This window comes from Oryctolagus cuniculus, chromosome 7, assembly GCF_964237555.1.
Source record: "Oryctolagus cuniculus chromosome 7, mOryCun1.1, whole genome shotgun sequence".
Lineage (NCBI taxonomy): Eukaryota > Metazoa > Chordata > Mammalia > Lagomorpha > Leporidae > Oryctolagus > Oryctolagus cuniculus.
This window is the reverse complement of record NC_091438.1, coordinates 100,701,494-100,728,518: the sequence shown is the minus strand read 5'-3', so window position 1 is coordinate 100,728,518 and position 27,025 is coordinate 100,701,494. Positions and strand designations below refer to the sequence as shown.

The 27,025-nt window shown below is 37.0% G+C and overlaps 1 protein-coding gene across 2 annotated transcripts in view; it reads right to left on the bottom strand.

The window, feature by feature from the left end:
* Positions 1–27,025, bottom strand: part of NEGR1 (neuronal growth regulator 1) — a 941,547-nt gene that overhangs the window by 182,222 nt on the left and 732,300 nt on the right. For both annotated transcript variants that reach the window (XM_070078258.1, XM_002715922.5), the window contains exon 6: positions 9,921–10,072. In XM_070078258.1, coding sequence (XP_069934359.1) covers positions 9,921–10,072 — 152 coding nt within the window. The remainder of the gene's footprint in view (positions 1–9,920; positions 10,073–27,025) is intronic.

Genomic DNA, 27,025 nt, shown 5'->3' with positions numbered 1-27,025 from the left:
CCACTGAAACATCATTGCTTTCAAAATTAATTTTGCCTATTTCTGCCTTTATCTTGGACATCAAAATGGCCAAAAAAAAAAAAAAAAAGCATAAAACAAAAAGTCGGCCGGCGCCGCGGCTCACTAGGCTAATCCTCCGCCTTGCGGCGCCGGCACACCGGGTTCTAGTCCTGGTCAGGGCGCCGGATTCTGTCCCGGTTGCCCCTCTTCCAGGCCAGCTCTCTGCTGTGGCCCGGGAGTGCAGTGGAGGATGGCCCAAGTGCTTGGGCCCTGCACCCCATGGGAGATCAGGAGAAGCACCTGGCTCCTGCCTTTGGATCAGCGTGGTGCGCCGGCTGCAGCGTGCCGGCCGCAGCGGCCATTGCAGGGTGAACCAACAGCAAAAGGAAGACCTTTCTCTCTGTCTCTCTCTCTCACTGTCCACTCTGCCTGTCAAAAAAAAAAAAAAGCCAATTTTGTCTAACTTTTTTTGGTGGCATACTCCATTAATTACGTTTCACACTGACTAAGGAGAAATCAAAATTTAGTAATAATAGCTCAGCATTTTATAATAATCATTTTGTTCATATATATCATAGTTCTCTTATCAGGGCCATATTATTTTTCAGAGGAAAAAATTACAGCACAGGAGTTCAGGTAGGTAAGTTGTTGGGATTTACCATTTTATCATATGCTCCAATCATTCAATTATTCTTCAAATTTGTTTTCAACTATAGGGAAAATGGTACCTGCTGGGTAAGTAGGCTCAAAGAGATTTCTCAGAAATAATGGAAGAGGAATCTCTCTCAGGATCTCCTACAAGCTCTAAAGAGAAAGACTGGTAAATGCAGTATTGAAGGAAGGGTCTAATCATATGTTTTATTCTGGAAATGTTAGTTTGTTTTCTTTTTGATAAAGCCCCAACAGCCACAACCCCCTCATATACAGGGTCACATTTTGGCCTAATTTGTTATTGGGTTACAGCTGTGTGAAAGAAAACAGCAAACCAGAAGGTGTACTCCAGTGACTCTTCACAGGCTGCTGGCCAATAGAATTGAAACTGAGAACACAAAGGAAATTTCAACAGAGAGTAAAATTCTTTGCAGAGATGACAAAATGATTAGGCCAGCAGAAGTATTGAACTAAACTTTATGGAAACTCACCACAAAGCCAAACACATTAAAATGCAATTTTTTTCTGTCAATATAAAATAATTTTGAGTTCAACGACAATTACAGAAGGAAAAATATTGGCAGCATTTCTGCTTTAAGGAGTAAGGGCAACTTAAAAAAATCCAATACTTCTATACCACTGTTCTTTTTTAAAAAACTATATTGATTTCTCAGGATTTTAAAGAATTACAGCTGAAAGAGAACCTGTAGATTATTATTCTAGTTTCTTCACTTCATATATGTGTAAACTGAGGCCAGAGAGTGAAGTACTAAGCACCTCCCCAGTTAAGGCTAGAATTTTACTTGCCTCATTCCTAGGCTAGGGAATAGAGTAAAATTTTATGGTTTAATTTGAAAGTCTTTGATTTTTCTATATCTTTTCAGTACCTAATTCCCATAAGGTTGCTACATTTCAAGGCTGATCAACGACAACAACAAAACCAAAGTTCCTTTCTCCATTTTGCATGTACTGACCCCTTTGTCAGCTGTGGGGATGTATGTGCAGCACCAGTAGCATGAAGACACAGCTGTCAAATTGCCTCTTAACCTGAGAGAAACACATCAGTAGAGTAATTAATCTTGTACACCTTCTCTATCAACCTGCCCACTTTTTCCCCCATTCATTACAAGTGAGTGGTTATGTGCATGGCTGATTTAATTAATAATTCTAATAAAAAGGACAATATCATAATGATATACATAAGTGCATTAATAAATGATTCAAAGAACCAAGGCTGTTAATTTGGTTAGCCAACGAGATAACGTCAGACAGCTGTTCAGGTTAAACAGCCCTGAGCCTACTGTGTTTACCCTTCAATGTTTAGATTATATATCACACAGGAAAGCAAAGAAAACTAACATGCAATGCACACTTATTTTGAACTAGGCACTGTATAGGCCATTTTGGATGTCCTATTTGTTTAATCCTCACAGAAATCCAATAAGTTATTTCTTCCTAGTTTATGACTAGAGTTTAAAGATTGAGATTGAGAGAACTCTCCAAAATCCTTCATGGAGGACTACAATTTCAACTCAGACCCATTTGATTCAAAGCTTTTCATGCTCCTTCTGTATTTTCGGAAGAGCATTAGAACAAGGGTTGGAAACTTAAGTTCTAGCCCTAGTTTTGCTCTTTGTCTTTGGATTCTGACTCACTTTCTTTGGACTTCGGTGACCTCACCTAAAGTAAATGGTTTAGTCTAGATCAGAAGTGTTCAAATCAAACTCTGTGGATTTCTACGACATTTTGATGGACTTCTCAGCTATTTCAGGGTGCAATATAGGGGGAAAAAAGAGGATTTGCAAATTCACCTCCAAATTAATCAAACTAATTCAGAATGTAACCTAGTTATTCCTGAAGGGTTTGCAAAAGGCTTCACTTGGGGAAGAAAGGATTCCATTGCTTAAAGAATTTGTGAAAAATTGACTACATAATATGTGAGATATGGGGTAGCCCCACAGTTCTGTCAATTGCCATGGGCTAGCATTGGTATTTGGTTTTCACTTGTGGCAATGTGTGACCTGGTGCACTGAAGACTCCAACCAGTCATTCTGTTTCAACCTGCTAGGGATCATCTCTTTTACATGGCCCTGAATGATCTTTCTGTATCTATATTTTAAAGAACACATGCAAGCTCTAGGCATAAGACTGCAGAGGAAAAAAATCTTGTTTTGTGTATACTCCATTTCAGAAAAGTTGGGTACATCTATTATTTGTGTGATGATTATGTCTGTGCATGCTGTTTTTGTTTGGTAGAATGCATTTGATAGACACGTACAGCTAATCTACCTACACCTACAAACCTAATTTTTGTGAAATATTTATTCCTAGAGCATTCAGGAAATCCTTCCTATTACTATCCCAAAGCTATGAGGATATAACAAGTTGGCACAAATAGCACTCTGTCTTCAATAATCATGAAGTCTGAATTTATTACCACCTCTTTCAAACAAAGTGAAAATCCTATCACTTTCAAGTTAAAGAAGTTGAGATCAATTTTGAACTAAAATATATATCATTCAAATTTTTGGCATCATCTTTTACATAATATCAGGATTCATCATAATAGGCAAAAATAACAGACAGCCCTAACAGTAGCTTACTAGCACATGAAAGCATTTGAAACATTCAGAGAGCTGAAATAACACTTGCAACAGCAGAGTTCCATATTCAACAAATCCATCACAAAGTACTATTTGCTTGCATCAGTTGAATCTAAACAGGGAAACCTGTCACATTCTAACTTTCTCCAGAAGCTGCTTCTATTTCACTTTTGGATACCAGCTACTGATTTATTTTTTTATCTCAAAAGAAAAGGTGTCCATCACACTAAATAGGCTGAGAGGAAATATTCTATAACTTGAGATATTTTCTAGAAAGTTAAATAGCACTGAATTTATGAAGCCTTTCAAATCAGAAGTATTTTATTGTCACCACATTGTTGATAAGCCAGGGGAAAAAAGTTTTGATAGATTCTTAGAATGTTTAATGTGTACTATTTCTAAGACAAATATTTTGTTACTTTGAATAAATAAATGCACACACACACTCACATGCAAAGGTGAGATCCCTACAGCGGCATTAGAATCTATATTCCAGCAAAGGATTTAACATTGTACTTTTGGGGGAACACCTTATATGACAGTTTGGTACATACATTGTATCATTGCAACAAAATTATAGCTATCTGTTTTGGGGATATAAGAAAACTCTTTGTCAATATTAAGGTCAGATTTGTCCAAAATATTTTTATATATGAAGTTTCTGGAAAAGATTGTATTAAACCAAAGCTATTTGAGTTTTAAGCATTTTGCTATGTGAGTCTCTTTCTTAATTTTCCTTCCTTACCTCCCTTTAGATTATAAGTTTTTTAATATATGTCCTACAGTGAATATTTGTTCTTTTGCAGAAGCTAGAAACAAAGCACATACAACATATTTTTAACTTACAGAATTGACTATGTTTTACTGGTAACAGAATTCCAGCTTAAATGATGGTTACATTTGATGAATCAGACCCATAGATGGCAGGATGGGACCATTCAGTGCACAGTCTTTAAGGAACAGACATCGAAGATTCATCTATTCAGCTGCTTATGCTCAACAAACAAAACACATAGGTGAAAAATAACAAATAATTCTGAATCCCAACTTTTTACTTAATAAGGAATTTTTCTATGAAAAGTTGGCACACTGTCATCTGCTATCAATTTTGCTAAAACACTTGCCTGATGGCTGATGTGCTGTGATCTGTGGAATGTTGTTTTTTTCTCTCTCCACTTTTAATTTTCTACTTTAAAAAATGCAAATTATTTTCAGAAGCTTTTGGACAGATGATCTAAAGGATGAGGAATCTTTGTGGTATACTGGCTTTCCTGTGATTTTTTGCTCCATAAATTTTGGTTTCTCCTCGCTTGAGAATATATACTCTTTACCTAAAGCAATTCTACTGGTGAAAGTACTAAAGTATCTACTAAAAATTATAGTTCCTCTTATGATTACAGTCTAAAGCCCACAGGCCATGAAGGAGAAAAGGGTTTAAGATGTCCTGATGTAAAATTAGTCTTGCTTATTTCTCTGCAACCTGAGAAGTGTGAGAGCCAGACAAGCTGTGAATCAGAGAGGCTTTGAGAGTACCTGAAAAAAAATGTTCATGGAAAATGAAATTAAGTGATACAAGTATTTTGGAGCAAAAAGATTGTAAAGTCCATGCATGATTTTTCCATAATCCATACTTTCCATGAACTTTTTACAGACCCCTAGTACAGTTCATCAAAGCAGGTGTGCTGCAGGTTTGCAGCTCATGGAGTTGTTGCTCTACATACAGCCATTGGCCTATCAATCAGAAAAGAAGCCCAAGCAAGCCAGCTGCCAGAGCATCAGGGTATGATGTTAGCCTTGTCTTACCCCTTTCATAGCTTAAACTTTAGAAAGAGTAGTTTATTACCCATGTCTCTATTTCCCTCTCAGTTTGTTTACCCTTAGTCCACAGAAACCTGGCTGCTACTCCCAATTTTCCACAGAAACTGCCCTAGCCCACAGAAACTGCCCTACTAAAGTTAGTACTGTTTGATTTTTAAAGACATTAGTTGCCTTCCAGTCTTTCTCTGACTTGATGTAGCCCTGAAAATGGCTTTCATCCTTCTTGAAATGCTCTCTTACCCAGACTTCCATGGCACTCCGTGGCACACATCCTCTAGCATCTTTACCTGTGCTTAATCTGCATGCCCTGCACATGCCTCTGGATGACTTGTTTGGATTTCCACCCCTGGTTATCTATTGACTACATGGCCTTTATAAGAAATTGGATTTGCTCTCACGGTTGAATCCACCACTTTTATTTTGATAGACCCCAAATCTATATTTCCATCCTGGACTTAATATCCAGCCATCTATTGGGTCTTGCCTCAGGTAAAAGATGTACAAAATTGAACTCATTCTCTTCTTTCAAATGTGTACCTCTTCCCAAAATCTAAGAGGTATGATCCTTCTTTGATGTTCTTATCCAGGTTAATGCCACCCAAACAACATAATAGGAGATATCTAGATTCCTGAAACACTTTTCCTATTGTCTCCAGATTTGGATACTAATTCCTACCTAATTATCTTTAACTCCCTCACCTCTGCTATTCTTCTTGTGTAATTACTTTCTTTTGCCTTCACTACTGAAAGTCTACTGCCCAGCTTTAGTCCTCACATTGCCCAAGAAAATCTTTCAGAAAAAAAAAATTGTACAAATCATTCCTTTCCCAAAATCCGTTAATGGCTCTCTAAAACCAGGACAAAATCTCAACTCACTTTCAGTCCTTGTACTATCGCCCGCTAACCTGTCCAATTCATCTCTCAATATTCTCTCCCTACCTGTTAATGTAACCAAATGGAAGTACTACTTTGTCTTCAAATGAATGAGATTGTTTCACATTGCTGTGTCTTTAGTTGAGCTCTTTGATACTGGAGTGTTTCACTCTCTAGCTGACCGTTCTTTCATTTGTGCCACTATGCCTAGTGCTCATGATGGTTGTTGAATGAACTACAAGGTTCTGCTTCTGAAAATGAGACAGTTATGGACAAGATTGTCTCATTCATTTAATAACCTCTTGAAGACAGGGTTCCAGTTCTGTAACTTTTTTTCTTTCCAACATCTAGCATAGTGCTGTGTATATTGCATACCATCTCTCTTCACACATAAATGCATACATACCTACATATATATATATATATATATATCAGTGTTTGTACTTATTATAAATATATACATACATGGATACAAATCAATCTTGCTACTGAATGAATTATCTGAACATCAAGATAGAATTGTTTTTACTGGTTCTGGCTTTACACTTTGAATGCCGTAAATGTCTGAACTATGACTAAAAAATCATATTTAATCAATCTGGAATTAGTGCCACAAAGTCTGGTTAATGTACTGAGCAAGGGATGATGCTAAATTATGAATTAGATTTGAGACACTGTTTGAAGTTTGCATGTTCTTTTCTTGGCTTGCTAGGGACTGTTATCATGTTAGCTCTTATTGAAGTCCTGGGTAGTCAGTTCATCAAATAAAGTAAATCATCTATATATTAGTTTTTCAAATGAATTGAATTGACTGCTCTTGGTAAAATGTAATGATGCAGTAACAATGGTTTTTATTTATTGATTTCTTACTTTCTTCTAAGTTAAATGATAAGCATGTCCATCTCCCAGGACAGGGCACTATGACTGTCCTCATTTTATTCAAGAATTAACGAAAAATTTGGAATTTAAGAAACTTATACAAAGTCACACAAAACTGATATGTGGTAAAACTGAGATTCAGACCAAGGCCTGTTTAACTCCCCTAATGTGAAAAACACATACATTCACATGCATGTGTACACACACACACATACATTCACGCACAAAAGTGTTATACATCTTTTGTGATAATCTTAGTTATGGCAGTTTTAAACTATAGTTTGCTTTTATCTTCTTGGTTATCTGGAAGTTATTAAATGAGTTATTAAAAACCAGAAATAGATTGTAATAGTCTTAGGACTTATCCTAAATAGTATAGATAAGGAACGGATTCCTAGTGGCTAAAACTCTTTTGGAATGTTATTATCTGCCAGTATGAGCATTTGCTATTAATTAGCATGATACAAGGTAAGCCTCATTTCCAATCACCCTGTCTTTGAATTTACTACATATTCAAGGGTGCAAATCTTGAAAGCATGAAAAGTTTCTGATGTAAGTCATGTACCAAAAATCACCATGTACACATGTGGCAGACCCTTTTGGATCTGCATCCTATATTCTGGATAAAGACAACTTTACTTACTTTCTTACCTATCAGAAGGACTCATCTCCATCAGTAAATTTAAAAAAATGGTCAGAATGTCACAGATCAATACAAGATCACCTTAGGACTAGCTTCTACTATGGATCACTTCAGAGCATAAGCATTTCCCCATTCAGAATCATTGTGAAAGTGTGACAGATCTTATCTAGGGACATGTGGCTGTCTTTCCAGCTAGCAACTTGAAAAGTTCAATTAAACTGCCTTTCCCCATATGTAGCTTGCAGAGCTACAATTTCTGTGGTTGGATAATTGTGGTATTACAGGGATGTTTAAAAATCACATGGAGTGTATATTTAGATGGCATCAAGTCTCATTTTTGCATGTGTTTGGATAAATATCAACAGCATTCACCTTTTATATATTCAAATGTATAACAATGATTTTCCTTGAATCCCTGGAGGTGGATAGCAAATTTTCTGCAGCTAAAACATAGCTCATCAGTTCATTTATTCATTAATCTGTTCTTATACTTATTCAATGTTTATTTCATTTATCATTAAAGATCTAATAATTACCTATTAAATAGCAGAAACTATGCTAGGTAATATGGGAGATGAAATAATTAATCTATATTGATCCTGTTTTCTCAAGGAACTTACAATTTGATGGAGGAATGAAAATATATTACAATAATTATAGTGCAAAAGAGAAATGCTTTCTGCAATATGAATTGCACTTGAGGTTACACAAGTTTCCTTATCATACAGATATTTTTCCAAACTTCTAGGAATATGCTCATAATTACAGATGAGATTTGCATACTTTGTCTTTATTAACAAATTAATCAAATTATGTAGCATTTAGTAGCACCTCAATAAACAAAGTCAGTGATGGAAAGAGATCATGGTAGTCAATTCTGAGAATTTCATATTTAGAAGCTTTTTCACCACGCATTATTTCCAAATGATTATGTCAAGGTTTTCAGAGTTAAAAAAAATTAAGTGACATTTGCTCCTAATTTGTCACAATAATTAATACTTTAGTTTTGAAAATAAGAATGTGACTTAGAAATTTAAATAGCAAAAAAAGTTAATGCTAATAAGCCTTATATTTTTCTTTGCTTTGACTTTTTAAGTCATTTATTCTTTCATGTTCTTGAATATGTAAAACACTTAAGATTAATAATATACCAAAGAAGTATTTAATGTATCCAATATTTAATGTATACCAATATTTACATTAAATTGGAGTTCACACTGCTCTTTAATGTTTTTAATGGTTCATATTACACATAGTTACATTAAATAAATTATCTTCATGGATAAAATTTAAGCAGGCATATTATAGATAATGTAAAAATTAAATAGTGCATATAATTGTCATTGCATGGCAAGCAATGTTTTTCTTTCAGAGTTGGATACCAAGAAATATTAAGGAATATTAAGCTGGAAAAATAAAAGATGTGATAGGAATAGATATGTTTTATTTAACATCAGAGTTTCTTAAATAATACTAATTCCAAGTTTATAAATCATGAATCTTATTGTAGTACACTTGTAAGTAATTGGAACATCATACTTCTCCTCCCCACTTCTGCAAAATGGAAATTATCATTTCTGTGATGAACCACATAAAATTTGCATTGTCAGAGATAGTTAACTAATACATAATGATAACACAAACATATATATATATATGTATGTTGGGCTATTATAAAATATTAACTAAATAAAAGATAAGGTTCACTCAGATAACTATGTGGAAGTGAAAAGCCTCTGAAAAACGTGAAATACTTGATTTCAAAATAAGTGATATTTTATGACTGGAATACTCTGCTTCTAAGAAGCACTAATTTTTATTCCTGGAAGAAACTTGAACAAAGATTTATTTTCTTTTAACTGATCCTAGTGTTTGCTCTTCTTTATCTTCTGGTCTTTAGGAAGTAAGATGCATTAAAAATGTAAAACAAAACCTTAAGTTTTATTTCAAAAGATGGTTTTGAATAAAAATGCCATCTAGATGGATATAATTGTTCCATGATCATTTACTTACTATTTAATTTTATTTATGCTGTGAAATTCTGACTATTCCAAGATGAATGTCCAAAGAAAACCAGCCAAGAATAACCTGACGCCATATTAATCTATGCTTCAAGATAATATAACACATTATTTAAAATACCAAAATCCAAACAAAACCTTGCCAAAACAATAGTATTCAGTCAGACACATTGTCCAATTGGCCCTATTACTTATGTAATTTTTCTCTTTTTTCAGCTATAAGACATTTTTCTATACACATGTAAACTTCTTTAAGGATTACAAATTTTTCAAACACACATACTATTTGGGGGCAAGGTTTCCTCTTTGTAAGGTCTGAGTCACATCAGGCTGAGTTTTAAAATGAATGTACTCCATTTCTAGGTTTGTATTTCTACTGAGAAATAGGAACCAAGAGGCTCCTGGGAGCATTTTGCCAACAGCACTACTTACGGTTAAGAGGCAGGCTCGCATTGGTTGTGCCCAGCTTGTTGGCAGCCACACAAGTATAGTTGCCGAAGTGCTCCTGTGTCACATTGGTAACAGTGAGAATGGATCTTGTGCTAAAATTCTGAATAATAATTCCTTGTTGGCCATTGAAGAGTCTAGAAAACAAAATAAACTCCAGGTAAATATGTATGGTGAATGTGAGTTTCACTTTTATCTTAGATGAGGTTGTCATGGCAACAATTGACCACTCCTGTGTTGGCATATAGCATGATAATGATGCAGTTATATTTTCCTTACATTAGTAGATTTAGGGAAGGGGAGTTTGTATGGCACCTGTGGACAATTCTTATGGCATTATTTGTGCTTCATAACAAATTGAACTTGTATAAATGTATGTCCTAGTTATACATTACTTTTTTCATTTTAGAAAATTAAACATACCACAAAAGTAGCATTTCATTTGTTAAAGTCAAAAGGCAGTAAAGAAGAAATAAATATAAAAATTCCACTAAAGGGAAAAACTGTTTCTTGGTAAACTTCTTGGAGTATGTCTTGGCTATTTTCATTGATGTTATTGGATAACGCACATGAGCGCTAAGCCTACCACTGTGGTAGGGTAGCTCCAAGTCCAGAGGCAGCACTATTGTACTGTTGCAATCTCTAGCCTGGACCAATGACTTCCACTCAAGATGGAAAGATAGGAATATACTATTGTATGTGTAAAGTGAAGTCACATCTCTGATATCTTTTAGAAATGTGCTTGGCAAAATTCTCTAACTTAACTGAACTTCCACACGAGATTCAAGTTCACCTCATTCCACCCTGAATGCCCAGTGGTCTTCTCCAGAGGCCAACGGTCTCAAATAGGCTGACAGAGCTTGACTCTTCTCAGCACTCACCCTGCCTCTTCCTTCTTCATCCTTTCCCCGAATCTGCACCTAAGTTCCTGTGCCTCTTCTATCTCATCAAGTCAATTCCTCCACTCCTTACACAGGCCCTACCTAAGACTTAGCTCTCTTTTTCTAATGCTCTTATAAATGACTCCTCTCTCTCTTGAATTGTTTTCTCTAGCAGTTTTCATGTACACAACAGGCTTTTTAAACCAAATAAATGGGAACATCTAGAAGACCTCACAGGCAGGACCTTTTGGATATGCTCTTACTAATATTTTACTAATAATATTAATATTAATACATAGTACTTAATATGATATCCTAGGCACATAATAAATAGTATATAGGTCATCGGAAGCCAGGTGATGTTCCCCTAACACAGACATTGGTAAGCTCCCTTCAGTGGCCCCATCATGAATTCTGTGACAATGAGGATGTCAAACAGATACTGAGTTCCCCCTAAAAATATCAAATGCATTGTGAAACAGATGCACTGATAACAATATGGGCTATGCAAGCTCCCAGTAAAAATGGCATGTTAGTTTTTCCTCTTAAATGTGTTTGATTTAGTACAAAATATTTCATTAATTGTGAAGATACTCATAAGCGACATCCCCTGAGAGTTCAAGTTAAATTTCTTTGCATTATATTATGTAGCTTGCAACTGAATTTAGATAAAGTATATGGTAGTTAAAGACAGATTAAAATAAGCAGTCATTCTTGATTACTCCGGGAATTACTTATATTTCATGTAATAGCTGAATTTGACATCCAAAACACAAACTTTAATCAGGTTAATAAAACTTTGTTGAATAAACATTGAACAAACTTTAACTTCAGCAATAAACCAAATGATCTCTAATTCTGACACAAGAAAATGAGGCATAAATATTGCAGATGTGGCAGCTTTTACTCCTCTCATATTTCAAACCTATGAAAATTTAGGATAAGTTTCCACAGTGATTATTACATGTTTTTCTGCATTTCATTAATAACCTATTTGTAATTTATTAGTATCTTTTATATATAAACATCAGTTTCATACCCTGAAGCTTTTATCATGATGGCTCAGTCATTTTGTCCATGTCCAACTCATAAATACATTCTTCAGAGGACCCAGCAACTTCCTAGACTACTAAGTACCTGTAGTGCCCCATTCACAAAACCCAAGAATTTTTTGCGCTGCTAACTAGTTGAAAAAAAAAAAAAAATTAGCCAATATCTTCAACTGGATAGACTCTGCCATTCCATGGCACTATTTACTTACATTCCTTTTTGTTTTACTGAGTCAGCTAGCTTTCTGTTCCCTGTGCTCTAATGTGTCTGAAGACCACACACGTTGCCGAGTCATGCAGTGTATCTGTGCTCTGCGATCTGTTTATGGAAGCCCATTTCTGGTCTCTGGCCAGCAGTATCATGTGTCTCTCTACCAGAGTGGCATATTAATGTGCAGCCTCTGCTACTCAGATCAGCCAGGCAGGTGATTACAGCCAATAAAGAAGAGAAGTATTTTTCGTGGGAGTATTTTCTTCCCCGAAAGGATCTACCTTAGTTAGATTCCAGGGAAGTTCAAATCTTACTTTCTTTTACAAGAGTTTTAGAAATGCTGATTCCTGAAATATAGTTTTAGAAACTCTGTTTGTCTTACAGATGGCAGGAAGGGCCTTTGAAAAGCTGACTCTGAGGGAGAGTGAGATGACACATGTGTAAGATTTTCCTGCAGACATCAGGAGTGTGATGTTGGAGGGGGGGTTTCTAGCTATTGAAATCAATTCTGAAAATATTCAATAACTTGCTGCAAACAATGAGCTCTATGTTGAGGGGTTCAAGACTAGGTTGGGTACATTATCTCTGCCCTTGGGTAGGTCAAAGCTGAGATAAGAAAACAGATATGCAAACAGTTGTTTACAACAGAAGAGTATGATTTTCACAATAAGCATTTTGTGAAGATGAACATATCTACCCTTAGTTTCGGAATATAGAAAAATAAGTCATATGTAGAAGTCTTAACATGTAGGGTCTTAATGTGATTTCAGACCTCAATAAAAGAATAAAGGAGCTCTTTAACTGATAATCCCTTTTTCCTTATGAAGCAGATTTATTGCAATATGGTCGTCTCTAACTACATTTCCTATGATCATTCTTGTATTGACATACAGAATGAAAGATGTTTTCTTTTAACCTCTCACACCAGAGAGATTCTATGGGGCTCGGAGTTCAACATGACATCCCCTTCTTCAGCAGTAGATCAGCAGCATATGGTGCTTACTTAGAAATACCTGGTCAGCTTTCTTTGTTGCATTTTTAGCACTGGCAATATGATTAGAAAATCATTCTACTACTGAGGACACTGCCGCCCTAAACCTTCTGACACCAATTTGGAAGACCATTACTTTCACTCCCTTCTTTTTGCCTTTGCCAGTACTGCATAAATCTGTGAACTGCAGGCGATTGGCTTCACCAGCAGGTGTTGCCAGTTCCAAAATGACACAGCCCGAACCACTAGTTCTGAATTAGAGTAGTCCCCTGTATTTTCTAGTGCCAATCAGAAGTTGCATATGCAAGGCATTCTAATGAGTAGCGATACTTACATTTCTGACTCATGAAATGCTCACAAACTTTACAAGCAGAACCTCCCTAGGACAGTCACTATTTAGGATAACCAGAAGAGCCTATTGCAACATCACTGCAGGAAACCTGACCATGCAACCACCAGCACCAATTGTTAAGATTGCAAAAATAAGTGGAACAGCTATATGGCACCTTATTCATTTTATTAATAAATCCAGCCTCACTCCACATTTTCGGATTATGGGTCTCTGACTTTCCAGGTCATGGATGACAATGAACATTATCGGCTCTGAGTCCTGACTATTATTCTAGTCTTTTCAGTGTGAGCAGGAATGCTTTATATATATGGGAAATGTTAACTGTTCTCAATACATTCATGACTGAAGTAATCTAACATTAAAAGATTCCAGCACTATACACAAAGCATTTGGTATTAAGAGTGTGGGAAATTGACATTCAGAAAACATTTAAGCATTTTCAAATATATATATCAACTAATCTTTGCAGCAATTCTAGGAAGTAGGTGTTTTAGTCTCATTTAACACAGGAGAAAACAGAAGTTTAGGAAGATTAAGTTAATTTATCTTTCTTCCACCACTAGGTAAGTGGCAGAACCAGTATTGAAACCCAGGTCTTCTGATTATTGGTAGCCTCTCAAAGTAGCAACTGGCATTCAAATCATCAAGTAGAAATCAGGATATTGTATTTAAATTTGGACAGACAAGGCAGCAATCATGGGTGCTTCAAGAAAATTGATTGAAACCAGAGAATAATAGCCAAGTGGCTTGTGGTATGTACTACAGGAAAGGGGTAAATCTAATGGAGTAGAAAGTCAAGTGAAAAAGTAAACTTCAGTTCAGCTAGCTCTCTGGATATTTCTCCAAAGGAGAGAAAGAGGACTCACGACTACCCATGTGGCACTTAGTTATGCCTTTTAGAACAGCCTCTTACAGAAGCATTCTTTAGTGGATCCAGTTTCTTGGGCTACTCACAGCCAGAGATCAGAAGCATAAAATGAGCTTTCTCCTTCCTCCCTCTTCAAATGCCCTCTTAACATACCAATACATATCCCCAGTATCAATTATTGTTTGTTTTTCTTCCCCTAAGTTCAAAAATAGTTAGATGTGGAGAATACTGTGCTAAATGTAACCAAGAATGACAGGGGTGAGCAATTGACCTAGCAGTAAGATTCCAGTCGGGATACCAACATCCCCTGTTAGAGTGCCTGGTTTTGAGTCCTGCCTCCTCTTTTGATTCCAGCTTCCTTACAATGCACACTCTTGGAGGCAGCAGGTGATGACCTGTCACACACAAGGTAGAGCTGGATTGAGTTCCTGGTTCCCAGCTTCAGTCCCAGCCCAGCCCTTGCGCTTGTTGGCATTTGGAAAATGAACCAGCAGATCAGAAATCTATCTTCTGTCTCTCTGCTTCTAAACTTAAAAAAGGAAAGAAATAAAAAGGAAAATAAAGGAAAAAAATGAATGGCAAAGAAATGCAATCCATGTAGCAAATATGCAATATTTTACTTATTTAATTATTTATATATTTGAGAGGTAGAGAAATAGGGAGAATCTTATCTCCTGAGTCATATCCAGATGCTGTGATGCTCATCCTGTGCTGGCTGGAAGCGAGGCTGAAATTGGGAGCTGGAAGTTCAATCCATGTGAGCTGAGTATGCAACACAGGTACTCTGATGCTGGACATGGACATCTTAACTGGTGTCTTAGCCACTAAGCTAAACCCAGTGCAACATTTACAGTTATATAAATATTGTTTTTAATGTTCAAGTTTTAGTAGTGCAGTAGATTTACATGGCTAACTCATCATCATAACATCAAAAAATTTTCTTTTTAATATCATTTTAGTTGTAAGTTTTCAAATATCTGTGTTTGTAATTTGTTTCAAGTTTGTATTCCCCACAGAGAACAAGTCCATCATGGCAAGGCTCCTGGATTGCTTTGTCATTCATTGCATTCCAAGAACTTAGTATAGTGCTGGGCATGTAATAGAAACATTGTGATTTTTGCATGCCTGACTGAATGAATTAAGTTTTTACATTTTTGTAGCTCTTAGCTTTTTTTTCATCTGTGAAATGAGTCCAATGGCAAAGTATTGATCTAAGCATGTTTTTCAAAAATATCTAACATATAATATCAATGCACTTATATAACAAATGCAGTAGATACTGCATTATTGTAGATGATATTATTGTTCAATAACAGGCTCTGTTTCTTGGACAGACCAGATACATTTCCTCTCAGATGGCAGCAAAATATTAAATATTGAGCATACAGGAAATTGTTTTTAAAGAAAATATCTAGGAGAGTGACTGAAATGAGCATGGCATCATGATATCAAGATGTGCCAAACTCAGTATCAATTATATGTACATTATCAACCTCATCTAGGCTTTCAACAGATGTGCAGGATAGATAACCAGAAATAAAGTAAAAAGAAGGACTAGTAAGAACTGCTGGAAAACAGAGAGAAATGAAAATTTATGTGAACACGCTGCTATGGCAACCTATTGGTTTATTGTGTTGCTTGATACTAAGGCTTGAAAACAATATGATATCATTTAGCCCCAGGATCAGACTGAAGAATATCATGCATCACTGTCTTGGCCCCAAGGGGTATCTATCTTTAGTTGTGCATTTGAATAAATTAATATTATTATAATATATTAGTATACCATAATGGTTCTAGATTTTATTAACCTATTTTCAATGTATGTCTTGTTTACTTGTTCAATTTTAATAAAATTCATAATTTTAAATTAGAGACTTTGGGGCTGCCTTAGTCATGACAGTTTTACTTGCACGGGGAGGATAATCCCTTTTAACCCTACAACCAATAAACAGACTACAGTGCAGGTGTCAAACCTCCCCTGACTGCCCTGAGTTTCTGTATCCCTGACAACCTGGCCTATGACTGGATTTCTCCCCTCTGCTTAAACTGCTTTTCTAATGTCAATGTGTTCCTGACTTTAATGTCAAACTTCATTCCACAATATAACAACACAACCACTTTGCCTAGACTACATTCAGAAAGAAGAAAGCTTGGGAAGCCAGAATTGATCAACAGAAACCAGCTTCCTTCCTTTCTCTCATCACACAAGGAGTTTACAAATGTCCTGCAAACCAAGGTGACAGGATCCATTTGTACTAATATTCTCTTAGCAGTTTAAATGTGTATTGAAATAAGAATGAGTCTGATATCAGAATATGCGGTGCCATTTATATTACCATGTGCTTATTAATAAATTCCCAATATTAATGAGCCTGTGTGGGTTCTTGCCTAATATTCATAGAATTCTGAATATTTGCACAAATGAATGAAGCTGCATAAGTTTTTAAGCTTTTTACTTAATCAGAGAAATGCATAGGAGAGTGAGGGCCCTATCTAAAAGAGAGGGAAATCTGGGTTCACACCCAGGAGCAGGTGGCCTGAGGCCACAATAGCCAAAGAGGCAGAAGGCCAAAAGGGCCAAAAAAGGGGCTGGACCCACCGTGTCCCAGGCCTTAAATCCACTTCCAAGGGGGCGTGGTTAATTAGTCTGATTGGCTGGTGAGCATACAGGTGTGGTTAGGTAGGGGCATGAGGTAACCACAGGGGCGTGGTGAAGGCGTGGTCTTCCAGCTCACAAACCTGATCGATTTTATCCTTTATGTCTGCCTACAATAATTCCAATTTGTAATTATTAAGACTGTAACTCATTCTCATAATAGAGTGTATTATTCTGTTCAAACTCCATGTTAGATATGGGAAACATGTTAGTGAACAAGGCAGGATCTTCTCTTCCAGGTAGGCCGTAATTTAGTAGGAGAGAAGAACAAGTGAAAGAAATTGAGTCTAGATTGATAAGAACTTTGACAGAGGTGAGCACCTGAGTACATATGGAGAGCTTCCTCCCCAGGTGGAGAACGCTCAGGGTGCTGAGAGTAAAGGACTAGTTGGTAGACAGCAGCCAGTCAAAGGGAGCCAGCAACAGGTATGTGTGTAAGGATCTTATAAACTAAGCGGCCAGTATGTGAAGATGACTGAAAGAGAAAGAACATGTCACAGTTTGAGAACTAAAGAGGATGGCTATAGCCCAACTGTGAAAGGGTAGACTGACATGACTTATTAACAGGGAGAAAAACAGGGACCAGCCCGTGAAGTTCTCCCATGCCGTACAAAGCAATGAAGGGTCATTGATGGGTTTCATGTATAAAGTGATAACATCAAGTACTTGTTTTGGAATTCTCACTATGAATTTTAAGAATGCAATCAAATTCTAGCTGCTTATTAAGACTCAATGCAATATTCCACCTTGATTTTATTATGTCCTAAACCAAACTCAGCAAGGCCCCTCCCAAACTTCTTTTTCTGTGTCCCAGCCTTAGTAATAGCTTCATCATTCACCTCATTATCTACATTGGGGGAGCTAGGTAGACATGAGTGTGAGGGGCCAAAAAGCAAAATGGGAGTTTCTGTGTAACGGAACAGGAGACAATGCCTTGGCAGCAAATCAGTATTTACATATCAAAAGGCTTGCCATTGTTCAATGATCTGTTTGGGTGGGTCCCAGTCCCCCCACCTTAGGCTCAGCTTAGGGGACTCTTATCCACCCATTCCCAAGGAAACGATTATGAAGTTCCCACACCCAGAAAGTCCTCCATCCAGCAATATTGCGGAAAGAGTTTAGGGGGAGGAGAAAGAAGGCCCACATACAGCATCCATAAAAACTCCAGTCTGAAGGCAGACTGCACTCTCACTTCTTTACTGAGATGCCCGCCTGGTCTGTCAGGTGTACTCTTCGTGATTTCTCTTCATTAAACTTCGCTAGCACTGCTTACTGCTCTCTGTCTCACATCTGCATTCTTTGTTGTTTGAAGACAAGAACCCCGAGCAACCGATCCCAAGTACCATCTAGATAGAAAACAAAGCATCTTCAAATTTGCCTTTCCTTGTATATAACTAATCACTGAAACACATAAATGCTGTATTTCCCCCTTGCTTTTTAGTCACATAGCCAATTAACCTAGCTGCAGACATACTTTATCTTTCCCATATTCCTCCCAGTTTTTCTTTGAAATGTTTCATGAAGACAAGGACTGAATCGTTTTTCAATAAACATGAACTTCAGTACCAATGTCTTAGGACGCTTAAGGCTCTTCAAGTCTTGTGGCAGGTTTCTTTCCAGCCTTATCTCTTGTTAAAATGTGATTTCATATCTGACACCAGCTGACAAAAACAAGCTCTCAATTATATGACACTGACCGTGTTCTTCCTTCCTTATGGTGTGCTCAACCCTTTCAACGTTGGAAAGTGCTGTTAGTCATTCGGTATCCAGCACAAATGTACGTTGTCCTTGAAACATTCCTTAATCATTGATTTGAGTTGAATGAACTCTGTTTACATTCACAAGGATTCCACTCAGCTTTCCCTTAGGATTTTCTTACTTAGTACTCATTCCACACTCCCCAGATGGTTGCAACAGCCAGCGCTGCACCAATCCGAAGCCAGGAGCCAGGAGCTTCTTCCGGGTCTCCCATGTGGGTGCAGGGCCCAAGGACTTGGGCCATCTTCTACTGCTATCCCAGGCCATAGCAGAGAGCTGGATCAGAAGAGGAGCAGCTGGGACATGAACTGCTGTCCTTATGTGATGCCAATGCTTCAGGTCAGGGCTTTAACCTGCTGCATCACAGTGCTGGCCCCTGGTCCATTGTTTTAAATCTAATAACATGTATATGTCTCTCACTTGAGTATAGGATCCCCAGTTCCTAGTAGTTAAATTAATATGCTCTCAGTTCTTTCACAGATTTACTCTTTTCCCTGCCTTCAGATGACAAAGTCATCACTGAGCTGACACGAGGTGTACTGCTAAGACATAGGCTATTAAAAGGAGTGAACTATCATAATAATAATGAAATAACAAACAGATAAATAAACAAATAATAAATAACGGGGTGGGGGGCTGGTGCTGTGGCCTAGCAGGTAAAGCCACCACCTGCAGTGCCGGGATCCCATATGGGCACTGGTTTGAGTCCTGGCTGCTCCACTTCCAATCCAGCTCTCTGGGAAAGCAGTGGAAGATGGCCCAAGTCCTTGGCTCTCTGCACTCGCATGAAAGACCTGGAAGAAGCTCCTGGCTCATGGCTTCAGATCAGCCCAGCTCCAGTCATTGAGGCCATTTGGTCAGTAAACAGCAGATAGAAGACCCTCTCTCTCTCTCTCTCTGTGCCTCTGCCTCTCTGTAACTCTGCCTTTCAAATAAATAGACAAATCTTAAAATATCTAGTAATATATTTATAGATAGATATATAGATAGATAGATAGATATGAGGTGATCACAGTAGAACACAAGTTCCTTCCATGCAGGGACTTAATTTCTTTTCAAGTTTTCAAATTATCTCATACATGACAAGTGTGCAATGCATATTTGTTGAATGAAAAACTAGCATTTCAAGACAGCAGGGAAGATCAGGGAAGATCATGTTAACCTAAAATGGTAATAAGATAATTTGTAGCATCCTTTTAAATCAAGAACATGTAACCACCTATTATGGTAACTGCCTACTCTGAAGGAAAAAGAGAATATATTTCGAGTCCTTTCTGAATCATCATAGTTATAGTATTCAATCTAGGAGAGGGAGCTCCTGACACGAGAGTCAGGAAATTAGTTTTTACTTCTCATCTCACCGTTCCCTTCAACAAGTCATTTCACCTTTATGAGAAATAGTTTTCTCCTCAGGTGTAATCTGGTTAGAAATATACAAAGAATGAGTGAAATACTATATAGTAAGTTAAATCATATAGGTTATAAAACTGCGAAGTCAGCATGTAGAGGAAAAGCTGCATGTTGTGAAAATTGCCCCTGAAAGTTCCTTAAACTTCCTTACGTTAAATCATCACACTTCATGGCAGTCTCCAAATGGAGGGCAAGTATGCCAAAGGGGGTTCAAAATGACCTGTTGGAATGTAAGAAGAAAACAACAGAATGCCAATTTATACTGAAATTTTCTTATAAATTTTATCTGTTGTCAGTCATTTGATGATTGCAATATACTAGTTGGAAAGCATATATATGTAAAGAAGTCAGTGTGCATATATTGTTAGCTTTTGCCAAATTATACATTTTACCCATGAATTATGACTTCCAAAATGCTGCTGTTTGATGTTTATTCCTGACCATCCATGGTGAGCAGCAAAGTAGTTGGCTTTTGCTTTAGAGACTTGTTATATTTTTTTTGTACTTTTTTTTTTTTATTTGACAGAGTTATAGACAGCAAGAGAGAGAGACAGAGAGAAAGGCCTTCCTTCTGTTGGTTCACCCCCCAAGTGGCCACCACAGCCGGCGCTACACCGATACAAAGCCAGGAGCCAGGTGCTTCCTCCTGGTCTCCCATGCGGGTGCAGGGCCCAAGCACTTGGGCCATCCTCCACCACCCTCCCAGGTCACAGCAGAGAGCTAGATTGGAAGAGGAGCAGCCAGGACTAGAACCCGGCATCCCACTCGCTTGGCTAGAGACATGTTATATTAAACACATGTTTAGGGACCAGCACTGTGGCGTAGCAGGAAAAGCCACCACCTGCAGTGCCAGTATCCCATATGGGCACCGGTTCAAATCCCACCTGCTCTACTTCTGATCCAGCTCTCTGCTGTGGCCTGGGAAAGCAATAAAAGATGGCCCAAGTGCTTGGGCCCCTGCACCCAAGTGGAGACCTGGAAGAAGCTCGTGCCTCATGGCTTCAGATCAGCCCAGCTCCAGTTGTTGTGGCCTTTTGGGGAGCAAACCAGTGGTTGGAAGAGCTTTCTCTCTCTCTCTCTCTGCATTTCAAATAAATAAATAAATCTTAAAACACACACACACGTGTTTAACATTAGAACTTCACTTTCATTGAAAGATGCTCATACTATCAGAAATATTTGTAATTAAGACCAATGAAAGGAGTATGTATGTAAATATATATGTACCTTTGAGACTCATATTGAATAGAGTAGTAAGTCAAGGCATTTAAATTATACATTTATCTCATTTCCTATCTCTCTCATGTAGAGAATTAACTCTACATAAGTGAAACATACAACGTACCCATTTTGCAGAACTGTCATCCATGAAAGTAATTTGGAATCACGATTATTCTGTAAATGTAATGTGTGACATTAATCATGTGAAAAATAGCAAAGCAAGAGGATCACTGACAATACACAGAAAGAAATATTTTAATTCATTTTGCTGGTTTCCTTGAAAACATAAGAGGAGAAAACCCTCTCTCCTATATTCTTTTAATGCGGTGAACACTTCAGTGAAATTCATAGTCTACCTAACCAGGAAGTAAATATCAAGAACAAGAAAGAGGAGAGGAATGCTCATTACATGTTATTGATTTCTCATCTCCAAAAAATCAAAAATTAGACATGGTTATTTGAAGTGAAACCTAACATTAACCTGACCAAAAAAGTTCATCCTGTTTCTGTGTAAAGTGACCATGCATACTCTACACGGGTGATTTTAATCACTTCCTTACCCATTCAGTGGTACCCATATACACTTTGTACATCTCTGCACATGCATGTTTTATGTACATGGATAAAGAATTCTTCAAACCAAGTTAAAATTGCACATGTCATCACATTTTCTCTGCACTTAAATTGCACAGACTGTTGGAAATATATTTGTTAAAAAGTCAAGCTCTTATAGGTCCCATACTTTTAAATGCAAAACATTCCACTTTTAAAGTACATGTTGGTTTTATGATAATCTTTAAATGTTTTACTATATATCTGCTTTTCATTTATGGATGTGATTTATTATACTTACTTAATTTGTAACTTTTACAGATCTATCTTAAATGATGCTGAAAGATTAAAAAACATTATTTGCAATTAAGGAATTCCAAAAAGCTTTGCTATTATGGATCCTGTGCCTAAAAAGCAGGCAAAATGTATTAAACACTATTTTAAAATATATTTGTTTATTTAATATTTCATTTTGAATTGTAAAGTAATACTTGCATATATTTAAAAAATAAATACATATATATGTGTATATATATAGAGAGAGAGAAAGTGAGAGAGATGTATTTCAGGGTAATTAAATCATGCTAATTAGCCTATTTATCACCTACAAGCCTGCGGCAGTTAAATTGGTCATGAGAAACCGAAAGCATGACTTTCAATGATTCAGATTTGGATTTAAGGAAATCTAAAAGAGTAGGCAAGTCGACAGCATAATTCAGATCTAAGACAAGATGGAAATATCCTCTCCACAAAGTGATTAAAAACACATACTTCTGTAGTGCTGGCTGAAACATCAGCCCATTACAATTTAATTTATGTTATTATCCTTAACCCTGAGTGAATTTACTGTTCTCAAGAAATAGAATGATTTAATTTCATGTCATCAAAGACATTATTTGCTTAATGCTACTGTGGACGTTCTGAAATCATCCTTTCACTGCATCTAAGGCATGTATTTCCTCATATCAATCTTGTACATTGTCAATAAAAATATTAAAAATCTTGACTGTGTATGTAATTGAACATTAAATTCTTATTTTCTCAATGTATATGGAGACAAATTATGCCTATTGCGAGTGCCCCTGACAGGTATGCTGAAAGAGATTATGGTATTAAAAATGACTACCTTAAACAGAGGGGTACCATTTTTTTAAATTTTATTTAGTTTTTATTTATTTAATTATTTTTGACAGGTAGAGTAGGTAGGAGAGAGAGACAGAGAGAAAGGCCTTCCTTCTGTTGGTTCACCCCACAAATGGCCGTTACAGGCCGGCTCTGCGCTGACCCAAAGCCAGGAGCCAGGTGCTTCTCCTGGTCTCCCATGCGGGTGCAGGGCCCAAGCACTTGGGCCATCCTCCACTGCCTTCCCAGGCCACAGCAGATCTGGTGCCCCGACCAGGACTAGAACCCGGTGTGCCGGCGCCGCAGGCAGAGGATTAGCCTAGTGAGCTGTGGCGCCGGCACGAGGGGTACCGTTTTAATAAGAAATGTTTGACTTTTGATGCTTCTGTGATGCTTACCTCTGTAGTACAGTACACTCAAAGTCAAGCGGCTAACATTTCTATTATAGGACATCATGAGTTCATCCACTAGAGAGGTGGTGTAGGAGGCTATCTTGGAAGATGGCTTCTAATGAGTCTCACGTCTTGATACCCATGTCTCCTCCTACATTGAATAGGGTTGCCCTGGATAGGCAATAAAATATTTGGAAATGACAGAGCCTGACTTTTGAGATGAGATCATAAGATATATGGCAGCCTCTAGCTTGCTGTCTCCTGGACCATTAATTCTGGAAGTGCATTGCCATGTCAGGAAGAAATGTAAGCAACCCTTTAGAAGATGTCTACCTGGCAAACTGCTCATCCACCAATAAGGAGCACGTGAGTGCGCTGCCTAGGAAGCAGATCCTCCAGCTGGAGTCAAGCCTTCACCCAGCACCAAGCTACATCTTTAGTGGCCACCTTATGAGAAACCCTGAGCTGTGAACAACCACCCAAACCGCCTCTCGTTTTGAGATCCACAGAAACTGTCGGAGATAATAAACGCCTATTGGTTTAAGCTGCTAAGTTCTGGGTTAATTTGTTGCTTAGTAATAGATTAGTGGCAGCACACAGAAGGGAAAGAATATGGGCTGAGAGACTGACAGATCTAAAATGTGTCCTGATGGCAGCTTAAAGCAGAGTGCTCTCACACAGGTTATTTTAAGACTCTTGTGTTGCAGTTTTGTCATCCGTAAATTGAGGATAATAAATCTTACCTCACAGAGCTCTGAGGAATAAATGAGATGAAAGAATTTAAAGGACCTGGAAAGTGTTTTTTTTTTTTTTTTCCCTCAGTAAGTATATGTTTCTTTCTTTTCTTTAAATTGTGCTTAATTTTACAGGTTCCCTTTGAAAGGGTTCAAGCTGATTATTCTCAGTCCAGAGCAGTGAACCTCACAGGGTGCGGGGGAGCGGCTGCGGAGGTTCAGGGGCTGCCTCTACTCTTTGTGGTTGGTTGTTTCTATTGGTCTGAATTGAGATCTGGCTTTGCATCTTGGTTTATGGGAAGATATTTATAAACATTCCCTTACAGAAAAGTGTAGAAATTTAAGTTGTTTCTGATTATTTATGTAATCCCCAAATATAAAAGGTCTCTCAGAAAATGAACTTCTCCAGAGCTTGCCAAATTACTCGACTCTGACAGGGTTTATGCCAACTTCATGCTCCTTATTAGGGGCCACAGATGTCAAGAACAGAACTCTGAAATATGCTGTATCTCTTTCTTCTGTTTATCTACCTGGATTCTCTTTTTATGTCCTTGACGAAATAAACTAGAAAATTACAAGTGACTATTTGTATGTGCAATCTCTTATTTTGCAAATCCATTAGCAACAAAATGACTTTATCCTTGTTGTTTAACACTGACATTACAACTTTTCTAATATACTTTTATTTTGACTTTTAATTGCTTTAGTGTTTTATTTTATTCTTTTTTTAAAAAAAATATTTGAGAGACAGAGCAAGAGAGTGAGAGAACAAGAGCAGAAGAGAGATCTCCCATCTATTGGTACACTTCCCAAATGACTGCAAGAGTTGGGAATGGACCTGGATAAAGGTGGGAGCTGAGAAGTCAATATAGTTCTCTTATATGAGAGGCAGGAACCAGTTACTTGAGCCATCACCATTTCCTCCCTGAGTCTGAACCAGTGAGAAATTTGAGTCAAGAGCTGAAGTTGGGAACAGAACCCCAGCACTCTGATATAGGATGAAGTGTCTTATCTAGAAGGTGAACTATTAGCCTAAATGTCCACTCTTAAAGGCCATAAACTATACCAGGTGTCATTGTATAGGCCTCTCTGCATGAAGACCTATAAAACTTCTTGTATTTAAATCTCCACTCTGCCACTAATAACAAAAACACTCTGTGTTTTGGTTTTCCCAAGCAAATGACAGAATAATATCGATTGGATAGATTTGGTATAAAAATAAAATGAGTTAGTCTTTGCTAGTCATTTAGAATACCACACGTCAAATAGCAGGTGTTCTTTAAAAAGGGAGTTTTTCATTTTGATGAGGCCAACAAGTATTTGAATGGCCTGGCCTTGATGATCCACTTATTGGGTGTGGTAACTCCTCAGTTACTAGAATCCTTCTCTCTCCTACTCCCTTGCATATACTCAACTTCGTTTTACTATTGTTTCAAGAGGAAATTATTTATTCTACTGATTTCAAGAATTTAGATATTCCCTCAAATGCAGCTCCACAAATGATGAATATATACTTTACCCTAAACTGAAAATATGTTTGCCTTTCACAAGTGCATTGGCTTTTCACAGCTGCTAGATTTTCCCTAAGTGTGTAAGGGTGTGGGAGAAGAGAATCAATCTACATTTTCCTTGTTAGCAAGTGGTTCTGAATTCCTTTGAAAATCTAATAAAAGCTATCATGTATCTCTTCAGTAGGCAAAGAAAAAAAAAATCCTTGAAACTATGATTATGGGCACCATTAGGCTCTTTGGTGTATTTACTACAGGCCAAAAAAAGAGAAGAAGGAGGATTATTATAGGATTTTTTGACAATGTTTGCTGATTTTAGAAAAATATGGGAAAAGAAAAGGGAAAATAAAAAATCCAGTCATCACTTTACAAAATATTAGAAACAAAATAGCCTTTAATAAAGGAGCTCTCATTTGGACAATGCAGAGTAATTTTGATTTCTAGCTCCTAAAAAATTAATGACACAGATTAAAAAGTGGCTTTTAGAGTCATTATAAAATTGTTTAGGTCAGTATTATTTATACTGCTTGTGAAGAACTAGGGATTTAGAAAGCTCCTGCAAAGAGATTCTAGTTAAGGCAAAGGTTCTAAGTAGGTGGAGTTGAGGTCCCATTCATTCTAGACAAGCACTGTGTTCACAGATATTTTCTTGGACTGTCTAGATTGTGTTTGGACAAAAGGATCTGAAACATTCAAAGGACTGAGAACCACTCTTAAGCATATGCATCCATTTAGACAATCACAAACTGAAAACTTTTCAACCTGATGTTTCAGCATTTGAGAAAGATTATATTGGCAGATATATGATTATAATCTTAGAGTGGGATGAGGGTGATCACAGATCAGTTTATCTCATTTTCAGTACATAAAAGATGGAATATTCCACAAAACCACCAAGATGCATTTTTAGAATTAGTGAAAAGCATGAATTGTTCTAGTGTTCTACAGCACAGCAGGGTGAATATAGTTTACATAAATTTATAATATATTTTATTAAGGACTAAAAGAGGAATCTTAAGTCTCTGAATACAAATAAATGGTGATTTTATATAAATATGGAAATGCTAACTGTCCTTATTTGATCATTATACATTGTACATAATATAAACACATATCTGTATATATATAATTATCATAGCATACCCTATATTTAATTATTACATGTAATTTAAAATGAAAATAATTTAAAACAGAATAACCTAAATTATTGAAGAGGTTCCATGTCAAATACCAGAAAAATTTTTAGGTAAAATCAGACTTATTCAGCACAAATGAGATTGTTATGAAAATAGCCTTTATTATTAAGTCTTATATTGAACAAGGAGACTATTATCCTCAAATTATCTTTTGATTCAATTTCAGGAACAAAGTACCTGCTAATA